This window comes from Pezoporus wallicus, unplaced genomic scaffold (assembly GCF_028554395.1).
Source record: "Pezoporus wallicus isolate ANWC-B61680 ecotype Strahan unplaced genomic scaffold, APGP_CSIRO_Pwel_v1 contig_12129, whole genome shotgun sequence".
NCBI lineage: Eukaryota > Metazoa > Chordata > Aves > Psittaciformes > Psittacidae > Pezoporus > Pezoporus wallicus.
The window spans coordinates 44,307-60,271 of record NW_026642642.1 but is presented as its reverse complement, the minus strand read 5'-3'; the positions used below and the strand labels follow the sequence as shown (position 1 = coordinate 60,271).

General features: G+C 42.3%; 1 protein-coding gene across 1 annotated transcript in view; it reads right to left on the bottom strand.

Moving 5' to 3' along the window:
• The window catches only part of UNC13B (unc-13 homolog B), a 212,565-nt gene that overhangs the window by 171,444 nt on the left and 25,156 nt on the right, over positions 1-15,965 (bottom strand). Inside the window, exons 2-5 of the mRNA XM_057431178.1 lie at positions 14,706-14,735; positions 12,542-12,641; positions 8,954-9,071; positions 7,861-7,984 (exon numbers count right to left, since the gene is read on the bottom strand). Of these exons, the coding sequence (XP_057287161.1) occupies positions 7,861-7,984; positions 8,954-9,071; positions 12,542-12,641; positions 14,706-14,735 (372 nt within the window). The remainder of the gene's footprint in view (positions 1-7,860; positions 7,985-8,953; positions 9,072-12,541; positions 12,642-14,705; positions 14,736-15,965) is intronic.

Genomic DNA, 15,965 nt, shown 5'->3' with positions numbered 1-15,965 from the left:
AACATCCTCCTGACTGTAATGACTTCTGAAATTTGGCTATTTATGGCACAAAAATACACCAATGCAGGAACTTCTTAGCACAAACAGGAAGGAAGTGGAGGGAGTGCTCCAGCTAGACACCACCAACCCTGCAAGCTGACAAATGAGGATAATACCAGTTTAGCAAGTTTTCCCAGCTCTTTTAACTCTTTACACTCATAGGTGCCTCATTAGGAGCTAAGAAGTTTACATTTAACAACTTTGTTTTCCTGCAATGAACCATATCCCATGAACACAACTGTAATCATATGGTAAGCTATGCATTGGCAAGAATGGGAGAAGCAGGCTGTAATGGTCTTCTGATGAAAAGGTGGCTCTATAAGTTACATCCATTCTTGCTCCTGAGAGAAGTAAGAACGAGACCATTGGGACCTACGATGTCTTCTTATACTTAAATAGTATACCTGTCCTACACATGTCCTCTCTCAGCCCCATAAACCATCATCTTATGAAGCCAATGACCCCAAAATATCTGGAGATAATAGTGGCCAGAATGCTAGAACATAAACTGCTTTCCACAACAAGAAGGAATGTGCCAGATTTAGTGGAATTCAAGATTTCAAAAGCAGGGATTTCCTTGGATTATGAATTAATGGCTATACTTCTGTAACACAAACACCACTATATTTTTTATGCAGCTAGTCTCACCCAGACAAAGAGGATAAGACAGGCCACACCTGAGAAAGTTTTAGGGAGCTGGAAAATTAGAACCTGGCTCTAGAAAACCTGCATTAAGTAGGAAAAAAGACAACCTATTTCTCCTTCCTTGAAGGGAGACTAAAATAATTTATTTTAGCCATAATATCGCAGAGCTAGGTGCTCTTTCCGATGCACAGTATATTGCTTTGTTGTTACATGCTATTAAGAAACAATAGAAACATAAGAGAGTCTTCCACAATTACAGGAGTTATAGAAAAATATACATGCTGTTGATCAGCAGGGCTATGGATCACAGCTGGACATATTTATCAGATAAACTCTGCACAAGTTAGGGATGGGATTCAAAGGAAATCTGGACAGAACTAACTAGAAAGAAGACATCAATTAACTGAAGGACTATCAGCATACAACTTGATGAGATTTAGAAGAAAAAACTCCCAACAAGCACCTGAAGCAAGCCAAACATTAAAGCAAAGCATATGGAATTTTATCTCTGAAAGACATCACTTCTCTAAAAGATGAAAGAAAACCTCACGAACTGAGAACTAAAGGTCAGAGTCAAAACAACTCAACTCTGGAGCCTGAAATCAAATAGATCTAGGTGGGATGAAGCAATGGATCACCATGAACACTAAAGGAAATGCAGCTGTCTCAGGGTAGGCTTTGGTGTTGTCCCCACAGGCCACAGTTTAGCATGCCCAGGCACCAAGCAGCACCATCTTCCTTGGATACAAGATAGGAACAACAGCTCCATCCTCCAAGACACCCATTTCATAGATGGAGTTATCACATATTCAGTGCAGGATTGTTGCTATTCCACTGAAATAGCTTCTTATGCAAGTCAGAGATAAAAATCTGTAAAATAAAAATCTACTACTGTCTAGATACTGGCTGCCTTAAGGACATCTTCTTGATCTTAGAGAAACCCTTTTCATCAATACAAATGCCAGTACAGTTATTGCAAAGCAAATCTTAAACATGAAAGTTTAAAACCTTAAAACAGCAACTGGCCTAGGAACTTGAGTCAAGTTACCTGCTCAGAAGAAACACCCAATGAGACAGAATTCTCTATTTTTTGAGGAAACAGTTTATAACTATTTTTCAGTTTCATCATCCATTTTTGTGTCATCTCAGTCAGCTGTATTGTTGAAGCCAGTTCTTTGGAATGCAGAGAATGAAAATCCCTGTGGCAGAGATCACAGACTGATTGCTTGTAATGCCATGTCCAGCGGCCAGCTCCTACGTCACTGCTCAGCTTTGATTACAAGTGCAAGTTACTCTGCTACATTAACTTTTGCTTGTGAGATAAATAGCTGAACTACTCCAAACAGAGGCCATCTGATGCCAGCTCAGGACTCTGCCGACATAATGCTTAGTAAACAGAGGAGCAAGGCCATACGTCAGTGAAACACTGCTGAAAAGGAACAGAGAGGAGATGAGCAGAGATGAGCAGATAGGTTCACTAGCTTAATTTGATACCAACATGGAAGTGTTGCAAGCTTTATTATCCTTGTCCCTACTGCCATCTTCAGCTGGAAGCTGAACCCAGTGTCTTCTATAGGCCTCTGGTGCTAGGGAGCAGTAAGGTCTGGATTCTCCCTAAAGGAGGAGAGGCAAAGGGTACCCCACGGTTGGCAGGGCAGAGGACTTGCCAGTCAGGGTCCCATCTACAGCACCTGAGGAAGGTGAGCACAGAGATTATGGCCAGGTTCAACCAGGAGCCCACATCCGCAGGCAGGTCTGAGGTCAAGCCAGGAAGTCAGTCAACATCTTGGCCTGGCTCTGTGAATTCCATAAGCAGGCACAGACTTGGCAATGGCTGAGGTGGGGGATCAGTAACTCCCATAGCATCACTCAGGACTGAAGGCTCAGAGCTAAGCTGGGCTCCTAGGCCCATGAGCAGAGGGTGGAGTGGTCCCAGGTAAGACTGCTCAGAGCAATTAAGACTCATCAGTGCACCCATGGCCCTGACAACTGGATGCACAACAGAACCAGAGAAAGGGGACAGAGCAGTACAGAGACTTAGCAGACTGAGGATGGAATTAGAGAAGAATTTGCCTCATCTGTGCAGACCACTTCATTCAGTTAGACCCCTTAGGTACCTAAACATTCCCACTTAGAGATCTCTAGCTTGGCAGTAACCAGGAGTTTCAGCCCTAAATCTTTTCTTCACCTCAGGCTTGGTGGTCCATGCTCTACTCCTTGCACATCACCTTGTGTCACCTGAGTTTTTTCTCAGGCAGCAAGCCCTGGGCTGGGGCATACTCCAGGTTGGCAAGAGTGAAAACAAGTGCTGGAAGTAAAAGTGATACCCCCTCTCTCCCCACTTTCTTACAAGCCTTCACCTGCTTTCCTCTCTTCCCAGACCCAATTTCTCCCTTTCCAGAGGTACAGGAATCTTCAGAGGTTCTCACTGAAATAACTTCACAGTGCTGAGCATTCCCCTTTCCGTACAGCTCCCAGGATAATAAAACAACAAAGCACATTTACTCCACCTCATGGCTAGATGCAGATCAGCATGCTCCTAGCCTGGGAGTGGCGAGAACACTAAAAGCATTTTCACTCCAATGATCTATAAAAACAGCCTGGCACAGACCCAAACTGCTGTAGTTCAGGAGCCAAAAGCATATTTGAGTTCTCTATCCTGTGAGGAACTTGCACACAGGCACTGCACTTCTAGAAAAAGGGGGGCAGAGTAAAATTGCTTTTGAACAGCACAATTTTACAGTTGAAAAGCAGCATCTTGGAAAGTCTGTGCCAGCACACATTCACTACATCAGGAAAATAATAACAAGACTGTCCTTTTCCTACTGCCAAACTGTCTAATACCAAGAAGAATAGTTGTCTCCTTTCTTTGGTATGTCTGTCTTGTTCCTGAAAAGAAACAGATTATGATCAGTGGAGAAAGCTGCTCCAGCCTGTCTTCACTAACAACCACTTCCTCCCATCAAGAAGGCAGTTGGTTTATTGACATTTTTAAAAGACTACCATGCATAAAAATGCTTTGCACCCTAGGGGTTAATATCAACTCTCACTAACACTTCACATTTCAAATGCTCACGCTTTGCTGCACTTTTATAGAAGAGGATTTTATCAGTCATCCTGTTTCTGCAAGATTAAACACTTAAGAACACAGGGCTGGCAGAGAACACTAGATGACAGTCTGGTCCCCAGCAACATAGTGCATCTCACACAGATGCTCACTGTAGAAGATCCACAAATCTCTCTCCTGTACAGCACAAGCTAATGTCATGCTAACAACACCACTGAACACAATGCAAGAGCTGCATCTGGAACATGCAACAGGACACATGGAGCATATATCAAGGCCACCACAGATGTTCTTTGTCCTGGTAGAAATCTGGATATTAGCAAGATTTAACTCCTGGATGACCTAAGGACAGGTTATTTTATAACACCAGGAGCAAAGACTACAGCTCTCACCAGACTCTGTTAGGAAGTGACTGCGTCCCAACTCCAAGCCGGGTAAACACCTGAAAACAACTTCGGGGGGGGAATATATCTGCATTGCCTTCATCATGTACTACCACTACCACATAAGCACGTTCTGCACTTATTTCAGCATCAGCTGTTGCCAGTCTCAAAAGTACCAGGGAGAAAGAATCCTGGTGGAAGCAGAAGCAGCAAATTAATCCGGGATAAATACAGTACAAACAACAAACCTGTTTCTAAACCTCTTTGCATATTGATCATATTTTACACCAAGGACTTCAGCTTTTCTGGTTTTCAAATTCATTTATAATCTTTCACAATCCCTTAAAAAGTTCTCAAGCTCCACCTAAATACAGTGAGATATTTTAAATACACAGACTGAATAACCTGGAGTACTGCATCCTTGTGCTTCAACTAACCTAAATGAAACTGAGCAGCCAGAAGCGATAGGAAAAGCACAGAGGAACAGCCAAACACAAGAACACTGTTCTTTGTTTAAAGCTGCCATCCCAGACAGCTGTATTTTACTAGACTTGAAAAGCAGCACAAGCTCTACATGTACACACGTATTGCTCTGCTTCTCATGTATCTACAATAGCCAGGAGATCTTCACCCGGGAAACAAAATGTGATACGCAATGTTCCCAAGTGCACTCCAAACATGCTGTTATTAAAACATAACCTCTACAGCAACAGAGCTGCTGACTGGAGAACTTCCACAGCAGATCAGTGATCCATTTAGCTCTCCATGTAGGTTTAAACCAGCAGTTCCAGCTCATACGACCACACAGTCTTAACACGTGGGGCACTAGGAGTCCATACTGCTATTTTCCCCTTACAGGGAAACTGACCTACAAATCCATCAGGACAGCTGCAGAGGCAGTGCTGTGAGCTGAGCTACCTCCAAGCATCCCTCCAAGTCTCGCAGTACTGCAAGGGCAGGGAGGCAGAGCCTAACCCATCTTGCAGGGTCCTTCTCTACCCTAGAAGTGATGGCAGGAGACATTCAGTCATGGTGTGAAGGGAAGCACTGCTGAAGAAGTGGTATGGATAGATGCTATCTTCTGGAGGAATATCCCGCACTCGTACTGCCTACCAGTTTTTAACCTGCTTCTGACCTTGCCATGGCATGATAGAAAATTGAGAAGATCCAAGAAAAATTACAGCAGTCTTCAAATGAAGAACAGCAGAAGCCTTGAAAGAGATAACTGATGCACCCATTTTTTCCTGGATGTTATTGGACACTGGACAGACAACTTTTCACACTCTAAAATAAAGACCTTCAATACAGCAGAGTGGAGTTCTTGTTATTTTAGTATTCAGCATAATAAGCAAAGGAATAAAGTAATAGATGTGCTTTAAACGATCAGTTGTGTTAAAAACAGAAGAGCCACAAAAAGCTGGTTATTTACTTAATGTTTTCAGTTTTCTGCATTAAAGCCTATTTCTCAGCATTCTGTGCTCTACAGAATATCATACATTTTACAACAGTAGTTAAAAAACACCAAAACAAACAAACAAATAGTCCTGTGTTTTGAGTACAGTAGTATGGAGAAAAGACTATTACATTAAATATTTTTTTTATTTTTTAAACCCAGATGCTCTAACACAATGTTTTACAGGAGTCTTGTTTTCCTGCATTTAAAAAACAAAAGGCCAATCACAAACATAATGCACTCCAAAACATGAACTGGAGAAGAAAGCAAATTTTCTTTTGGATACTCTCTGAATACAGGGAGAGATGAGAACTTCCATTTCCTTTTAAGCAGAGAGACTTTGCAAGCAAGTATGTCAGAATAAACTTAGATGAGAAGGAAGCAGCTACAAGCTTTGCCTTTTAGCTACATGTGCTGTGCTCTCTCTCTCCCGGAAGCCTGAACACTCACCCAAAGAACCAGTGTTTCAGCTCACAAGGAAATAAGCGAGTTGCTCCTCCTCTTACATTACAAGCAATTTCAGTGATAAATGTCCCACTGACAGGGTGACAGCAGCAGTGAATCACCAGAACATTTTCACAAGGAAGACGGATGGCTCCTGAACGACGTTAGACAGCTTAGTTGTCAAGACAGCCGAGATGTCAGATACCTTTTCCCCTTCACGCGCTGGACTGTAGCTAAGAGTAGTGCCTATTACATCTATAAAATGATGCACTCACCCTGAATTACACCATTAAGTGGACTGCACACTCCAATTAGTGCACTCGGAGCACAAGATACAATTTATATTGACTGCAGCGCTGCAGAGCCAAAACCTGCATCCTCCCTGGCATCCAGAATGGGGGTATAAGATCAACAGATGACCTAACTTTTTCCCACAACAGATGGCCAATCCTGACAGTTGCTGGTCAAATGCCAGTGGGTGCACAAATGCTGCACCCATGCTTGGAGCATGACAGAAACTGTGCACACTGCCAGGGGATTGGCAGCAAAGAATAAGCAACAGGCAGAGGGGGAGAGATGAGCCTTGCAAACACCTTTGAAAGACATCAGCGCTCAGTTCAGGAGAAAAATAACATGATCCCCAAACACACCATCTCTGTTCTTGGTCCCAGGAGTCACCTAAGAGCTGTAAAGAGAAACTATGTAAGCCTTGGATTCAATCTGGCCAATGGCTCACTTCTGGGGTTTGTTCATTTGTTTGATGGATTTTGATGGATTTTTTTTTAATGGAAAAAGAAAAAGAGAAAAAGAAAAGAGAAAAGGAAAAGGAAAGAAAAGAAAAAAGAAGAAAAAAGAAAAAAATAAGGGAAGGGAAGGGAAGGGAAGGGAAGGGAAGGGAAGGGAAGGGAAGGGAAGGGAAGGGAAGGGAAGGGAAGGGAAGGGAAGGGAAGGGAAGGGAAGGGAAGGGAAAGGAAAGAGGAAAGGAAAGGAAAGAGGAAAGGAAAGGAAAGAGGAAAGGAAAGGAAAGAGGAAAGGAAAGGAAAGAGGAAAGGAAAGGAAAGAGGAAAGGAAAGGAAAGGAAAGGAAAGGAAAGGAAAGGAAAGGAAAGGAAAGGAAAGGAAAGGAAAGGAAAGGAAAGGAAAGGAAAGGAAAGGAAAGGAAAGGAAAGGAAAGGAAAGGAAAGGAAAGGAAAGGAAAGGAAAGGAAAGGAAAGGAAAGGAAAGGAAAGGAAAAAGAGAAAAAGGAAAAAAATAGAGAAAATCACACAAAACTTTACTTGAGATGGGTTGCTCCAATTAGCTGCTTTTCCACATTCTGTACTTTTCAACCACAAGCAACTGCCAGAAAGGCACTTTTTGTAGCACCAAGTTATTTATATCTTCTGCTAATGATAATATTCAGGAGCACTAAGCATTAATGTTTCACTAACTGAACTGCATGCTTCTAATAGGGTTTAAGTGCACCCACCACAGACCAGCTGCAACAACACACCTGACCTCTTCTAGAGCCAAATTTGTCTAGATACAAAGAAGTTAATGTTCCCTGCTCAGGAACAGAATGTGTGACAGCACAATTCTGAAATAGTATTAATAGTTTCTTAAATTGCTGCTAGTCCAAATATTCCAGTACTTGGAGACCTTTAAACCTTTCCTATTTATTCTGATCTTGTTAGAAAGAAGCCCGTCAAGAAATGAACACCAGCAATTTGATTGTGCTGAATTGATGGATAGAAGTGAGAATGAGGACAAATGGATTACAAAACTCAAGTTGCTCTCAAACACTTTCTCTCCACTGCCAGCACCATCGGTAAATTACTGAAATGTACTCACCAAAAGGCAATTCAAATCTTGTGTCCAGCAAAATTTTATGAGGAGTCGGGTTTTTGGTTCCACAGATTTCATCATGTTTCATCACAACTTCTGCCTCCAGGGTAGACCACTCCCCAGGACCTTCCTGTGAATCAGGAGCCACAGGTGAATTTACAAGTCTGCCATGTCCCTATGCAGCAACTCTCACACATTTGCTAAAAGACTCCAGAAAAAGCCTTACAGTATTCTCAAGGCCTGGTAATCAATTTTAACATGAAATGACATCAATTCAGCACACACCAGCAGCTCCTCTTCCATATCCCAAAAGGCCTTTATCAAAACAAGCTGCAAACACCTCCTAGCAGAACTACTGCCTTCCGAGTGGCACTGCAAAAGTAAGACCTCAAAGGCAAGGCATCAAGGAGTACCTGGACAGCCAGAAGAACTCAGCATCAACCAGACCTTACAGCCACACTGCTGGGCATCCCACTCTTTTCTTTCTATGGAACACATAAGCTCTCTCTCCCTGCTCAAATTCAATAATCTTTCAAGTAAATATCCTGAAATTTGAAGTGAAAAAACAAACATGTCCTGCCTAGCTGCAAGTTAGGGTAGTTACACACATTGGCACATACCACCTCCTACTTTTTTTCAATTCATATTAACACCATTAGACCCTCTAACACCACAACCAGAATCTTTAAGATGATGTTGTACATATGCTCTTGGCCTACCTAAAAAGCTGTCTTGTATTATCAGGACACCCTCTGTCTTTAACTGGAACTCATACAAATTTGAGCATCAAACTAAACAGTCCTTGAGATTTCAGACATTTGCCAATCATGTGTATTCCTTAAACAGATTAAGCCCTGCTTTCTGAGTCCATATGCATGAAGTGAAACCAAAGACCCCTACTTAAGCCCAGTTTTGGTGTCACTATTGGCAACTTCTTTCAAGAACAAGCACAATGTGATGCCAACAGCCCTTTCCCCTCACTCAGCCTTCCTGACTTCTCAAGTGGAAGTTCTGCTGAGGAGTAAAGTCTCAGCCAGGTTTGTAACCCATTTACTATCAACACTGCAGCTGTCAAAATAAAGCTCTGTGTCAGCTTAACCTCATCAGATTGATGAATGGCCTTCAGAGCAATCCATACAGTCCCAACCAGGGTGTCCCAGATCAGTCCTTTGTTCCATACTTCAACGATTAGGCCCAGGTCCAACCGACTGATCTCACTGCAACAAAAGAAAAGGCAGCACAGGTGAGAAAAAAGCAGAATAGAGTCAAATTCTCCTGTAGGTTCTGCATTAGCATCACGATTATACCAGGGAACAATTTCCACACAGCTTTGTCAAGCTACAGGGAGCTTCTGGAAGCATGTGGTCAAGGTGGCTCATACCCACACAGAACACTATTTTCTAATGACTGATTTCTCACAGTTTAACTACACAAAGACTGCAAACTAAACCCCTGAACTATGAATTGTATCTGTAGCTATGTACACAGGAGAAGGAAGCGTATCTTACGCCAAAACTTAGAGGCAAGCTGTTCTTTGCCATCAGGCACCCCAGTCCTAACCAAGCAGGTGTCCTTTTTTCCCTTGGCAGCACAGCCACACCACCATGCTCGGGTAGGTCCAAACATGCCAATCCTTACCTGCGGGTGGAGTTGCCACACGCCAAAAGTAACAGTCCCAAGCCCAGTGTAGCTTCAGCAGCAGCACTGCCTATTGCTCCAGGCTGTGTTGCACTGCTTCTGCTCCAGCACTAGCTTCTTCCTTCACAGGACACCACAAGGCTTTGAGCCATGTGAATCTCTGGAAGCCAGTGGCAATGCAGCCACTCAACCACCAAGTGCCAAGTTCTTGGAAATACTTATCTGAGGGTTTTCACGAGTATCTCTCCTCTCAGTAAGGAAAGGATGCACCTCAAATTACTTCTTCCCAATGCTTCATAGCATTTGTGCCTCCCTCTTCCATGCCCACTTAAGAACAACATAACACACACACGCACAGAGCCTGAACGCTGGTGAAAACAACAAAGTAGAGAAGAATCCTGAGCTCTCTGTTAATACAAACTGTCTTATCATGAAGAAAGACTATTGTTCCTACCTCTTGAGCTCAGGACTTCTCTTCAGTGCACCACTAATCCCCAAAAGTAGTATCTTGGACACAGGGCTGCAGTCTATCTGTCCAGATGTACCCACATTAAGTTTATCATGGGAATTTAAAAGCATATTAGTGGCTAATTTCTACAGACTGCAATCATGGCCAAAAAAAGCACTGCTGGAAATCCCAGCATCTATTTGAGCTTTGCCCTGGAGACTTCCTACAACTTTAAAAGAGAATATTGTATTTACAAGGTTCAAGACAAACCCTATAGCTACAGCAAAGCACATTAGTGTCTATTTTAAACCCGAGTGCTTCTGTTCTTGTTTAAGACACTGGAATTGAGGTCAGGAGTGTCCAGTACTTGTATGACTCATAGTCTAAATAGTTCAAAAGCTATTACACAGCCTTACTATAAGTTTACTGCCAGCATGTTGAAATAGAGTCTCCAGCTTCCTCTGTTTGGATATGGCTACTCATAAAGGCCAAACTAACAACTATGTACCTGCACCATCGCTGATCTGCCATCCCACCACTTGGCTCTTGGAAGACACAGTAACTGATTGCACTGACTTGCAGTAACAACGGAAATGACTGATTTTCTGCTGGCTGGACTACTGTGAGGCCAGAAAGGAAGGAGATGGAAGAAATTCTCAATTTTCAGACACACAGTAAAAACATGATTTTTACTTCAACTGACAGAGCAAGATACTGCTCTTAAGACACCCGACAGGCTTCTGTATAAAACTCCACAGGACAGCCACCACGTAAGAATGAAAAATAAAATGGTTTTCAATATAGTGGCTTTGATTGCCTTCGTGTCTCCCTTTCTCCACCTTCTGGCTAGACTCAGAATAGCTTCGAAGAACAAAAGAACTGACGAATTTGGTGTCCCTCCCTTTCCACACGCACACAGAATTGAAATGAATGACATTTCTAAGAATTTCAACACCGATTTAACCATCATGTTCTAAACATCAGTTTGCACTTTCAAGAACTGTTTGCTGCAAATGTGCAGTCTTCTTAAAGCTACTTCAAAATTAGAAAATGTCCCCAAAGAATACATTAAAGTGCTTTACTGGTCTGGTAATACGCAAATCTGAAACAACCAAAGAGCCCCAAATTCTGCGGTGTTATGTCTCACAAGGAAGGAAAAACAACAAACACAGACAGAAAGCATTTTCTTGGTTGTAGAAAATATATCTCTATATATCTCTATAGAAAATAGAAAATATAGAAATATATCTCTATATATCTCTGTAGAAAATATATCTCTAATATGCCTCATAGAGATAAACACAAACACAAACAGCAAAAGCATTCTTCCCTCAGGGATAAACCACTGTTCTCAAAAGCCTCTTCCAACTCCACAAAGAAAAAGATCAAAGCAGCGAATAGTAGTATTGGAATATCAGTGTAATTTTGCCCGGGACACCTTAACAAACACAGAATCATGAAAAACATGTTCCCTGCCACATGCAACATATTTATTATAAAGATGCATCAGAACTGTGCTGTTGCCTGGCTAAAGCAGAGATGATAATGGCAAGGTAGTTCAGCTAATATTCTGCTTTCATATCCCCTAGCAACTAATTACAGAGCAGCACAGTGACCTTACAGCATGCTAAGCTCCCAGCTCGTATCAGACAGCAGTTCCAGCACCTGGTTGAGGGGAAGGAGGAGGAGCAACTGTGAAAGCCATCATCGAACACAAAGTGCCATTCTTAAATCCCTGGTGAGCAACCTCCTCTGTGGCTGGCCATGTTTTTGCTCCTGTCCATAGGATGAGCATAGGCATATGATTTGGCAGAGAGATACAATTCCCTGCCCCAGCCTTACTCCAGTCCTGCATGGTTTATATCAGTGATAGCCACAGCCTCTGTCTGACCAGGAACTGAAGAGCTGAGAAGATGGTGCCATTCAGCAGCACACATTTCACCGGACAAAGGATAGGCTCCAAGCTCTGTGCAGGAGCACACACCTCACGCGTTGCTCCAAAAACAGAGCACCATGAAAACAAAGGAAATGGGAGTACAGCTATGATGGCAGTACTGCACTGATGCAGGTGAACTCCTCAACCAGGGGCAAAAGTTTCCACCAACTGCTGCTGAATTTGGAAACACACTCACACAATCCCATGTGGGTCTCTTGCTACAGATACCGTGTAAACACCTCATGTTAGAGTCCACAAGATGAATACCACATCATCATTCCCCCACAACAGCAGTGTCCATGCCAAGTTCAGAGAAAATCACTGGGGGCTCAAGATTTAGATCTAGTTCGCTTTGTCTTACAAAGTTATAGAAACAGAAGCAGATGCAATACATGAGTCATTCATCCACCTTCAAAAGAAAACCAAAGGCCATTCTAAAGATACTGGGAAATCCCGGCTACATGGCAGGACTATGAGGCCCAAAGCAAATCAGATACATAGGTCAGTGTGTATAATATAAAGGCATTTAGGCTGTCACCAGGCTGTGCATTTTACCTACTTAAGTACTCCAACTTATACAATGCAACAGCAGTTCCATATAAACATCAGTGCTGTGGAAAGACTCAACCACAAGTACCCCTCATCACTGCGGAAACCATACTTACAACATGAAGTCCTGTTCCCAGCAGGGTTGATCACCCCGCACGGCTACTGTCGTGCTCTTCACATTTTGCACTTTCAGGGTCACATAGGTATTGAATTTATCTGGGGAATGGGAAACAAAAAGTTATCTCCTCACATAAGTGCAACATTGCAAGGTTTTCAGTCCATACATTGCACCTGAGGGAACCCAAAATGAAAAGTCCATATGCATGGACACTGAGTTGGGGACCCAGAATGTTTTTTACTTCATGTTAGGATGATTTTTACCTACCATCAAATTTTCAATCACAGTTTCTTAGAAATTCACACACAAACAAACACTCAGTTAAGCACTTCCAGCAAGTCAGGGACAAAGACTAAAATCCTGAAGAACACAGACACTTTGTGTGTAAAGATGCTGTAACTGAAATGTAGACAGCAGGAAAAGAGTCTGAAGGAACAAGGCCCATCATGCAGACTGAAAAACAAACTTGCAAAACATACAAGCAAGAAGCAGTTGGACTGATTGTATGTACCATCTCTTCCCTTCTGACCCAGCTGCTCTCCTAATTCCAAACTGGTTTTCCACCCATGAGCCTACAAAGAACTTCACAGACCAGTCCACAGTAGAAAGAAAATTCAGTGATTTATGACAAATGTGCTAAAACTGATAGGTCAGCTGGTTTAAGCAATATAGATGAGAACCAGATTACACTCACATTTCAGCAAGCTTTGTTTAGATGTTTTGCTTTTTATTTTAAAACTGAAGAAAAAGCCTGGAAGAATTTTTTCCTAATGGCTGCTATCTTTTGCTAATAAAATCAAAAGCAGCCAAGCACAGACATGTACAAAGTTTGAATATCAGTATCCAAGAATGAACAAATTCCTTTTTAAGAGGTGTTACCACCCCAGACCTATTTATCAGTTTAATCAAGCCTGGAACAAGACATGTGCTACGTAGCTGGAAAGCGCTGTACATATTTTAATACTTCACTGTCCTGCTATATTTGTTCCCAGCATAGGACAGATCACAGTCCATTTCCATACTGTCAAAATGTGCATGTCCCAGCATATAGTTTCAAATACCCTAATGGAAATCAAGGAATGAGAAACCACATCATCCAGAAGCTCAGGAAGAAGTGGAAGTCATTGAAAGTAGATTCCCTCATATCTAGATACATCACTTGCATCTTCACGGGACACTGGATTTGTCAGTGAAATCACACGCTTCAATTGATTTGAACCTAGACTGCAAGACACAGCCATGAGCAGGCTTCTTGATTACAGAAAGGATAAGGTGCACCTATCTTCCTTCCAGTCTTGGCACTCTGCTTTCCTTGCATGGAAATTCAAGGTTGGTGCACACGCAGATCTTGACCTGACATGTTGCATAGACAAAGAGATCTGGAAAACTTTCCACTATAAACTGAGGACAGCTAGATCAAGATAATAAAGCTGAACAAATAAGTCATGAATACAGCTGTGTAATTGCTTCAGATATAAACATCTGAGTAGGTGTTATTCCAAAGGCAAACTGCTCATTCTTTTGTAAACTGCACATCAAATTTCATTCAATAAACGTGTCTGCCTAAGGGATTCCTTGCTAGCTACTGAACCACAGTGAAATAGCTGCCTAGACTGTAAATTTTGGGTGTCACCAGCTGTTTGTTTTTATTTTATTACACAGACACAAAACCTAGCAGATGGGACTTCAATCCCAAGCAGGGCCATTATGGACTGGCACATAACAGAATGAATCAATTCTGAGACACCTTCAGCAATCCCGATCAGGACCGAGGCAGTACTGAATCCACACAGGCATGCACCAGTTCTGCTTGGCAGACATTCTAATATCCTGGTTTTAACAGGGTTTCTTTAACATCCTTTAACAGAGGAAGGATGAGAGGAAAAGGACATGGTGGGGTGGGAATTGGCGACAGTAAAGGAATATCTTTGCTCACCCATCACAGGTCAGGTGAGCAGGTAGGTCCTTAGCACTGTGACACCAGGTCACAGCCTTAAGCCTTCTATTAACTCAGGCTGCCTGGACTCTGAGGGTAGATTCTGTCCCTCCTAAGAACATGGAGGAGCCAAGAGGAGGTAGATGAAACTGGAGTGAGCAACATGAGTAGGAGAGAGGGAACAGGTATCCCCATAGTTGTGAACAAGCAGTAGAGCATGGCTTACCTGGTGGTCCTTGGAGCTTAGCTTTCTTTACTGTAAAGAGAAAAAAAGAAAAGAGGCTATTAGTGATTTGCCCTGCTACAGTCAGAGTCAAAGTGTCACAGGGTATCACATTAATTGGACAACACCCCAGCTGAGTCCTGGTAGCTGGAAATCCACACTCATTTTAACAGTTTAACAGAGAAAAACGTCGTCTGCACCCCATGTAACCTCTCTAACTCAATGCATTTAAGGAATGATCACAGAATTACTGTTTGGGAAGCAATGTCGTATTGCAAACACACAGCAATTTCAAAAGCAGTCCTTTGCAAACAGAAGTTACTGATGCTTAGCAAGGCGTCCTTTCATGCCACCTCACTTACAAAGTTACACTCTAGAAGAAATTAACATTTCTTTATAAACAAAGATTCTCTCCTAACAACGCAGAGCAGAATTCAAACCACAACTGCCTAAATAGCAGCTCTGTAGAAGGCTGTCTGTAAATCAAATTAACCCATTATGCCAAACAAGTAGCAGTCTAAACTCAAATGTCACTTTTCCTCTGTTGATTTAATTCCAGGACAGTATTTATCAAAAACGATGGCTAAAACAGCACTGGTTCCTATCTCATCAGATGAAGAAGGTCCATGTCTAGTGGAGCTTTTGTTTACCTTTCTCTTTTGCAAGCCCATAGCCTCACTGGTATTTACAAAGTGTGAGAAGGCATCTCTAGGCTAAAGCTAGTTTTCCCAGGGGAAAACCAACACTAAGAAGAAAACATTTAACAAGCTAGGAAGCACAATACACCAGAGAGCAAAAGTATTTAAAACCTGGTGTAGTGAGGTTTCCTCCAGAAAACAGAGCACACAAAATTTACTAAAGGCTCACAGGGTCTAACTTCCAAGACAAATGCCCTGGAAAGACACATTAAAAAATAAAATAAAATAATGCACAGAGCTGCCATGGAGTGTGATGCTGCTGAACACCCTTGCTATTTGAGACATTTTCTTTGCAAGCATTTTCAGTGCTGGTGGATGTTTCCATGGAGGAAACACTGTACCATGTACAGGATGAAGCAGGAGCATCTCAGCAGAAGTCAGAAGAATATACACTGCTAAGGCCGACATGCCTTTAGGTGCATAATAAACAGGTTCATTTTCTCTCAGGTTCAGGGCCTGAAGCATTCCTGAGACCAAACCTAATGGTGCAAGCAAAACAGACAATGGTGGGGGCAAGTGTTCCTGCTGACTGAAGATGCAGATTCCTTTTTAATCTCCAAATCAA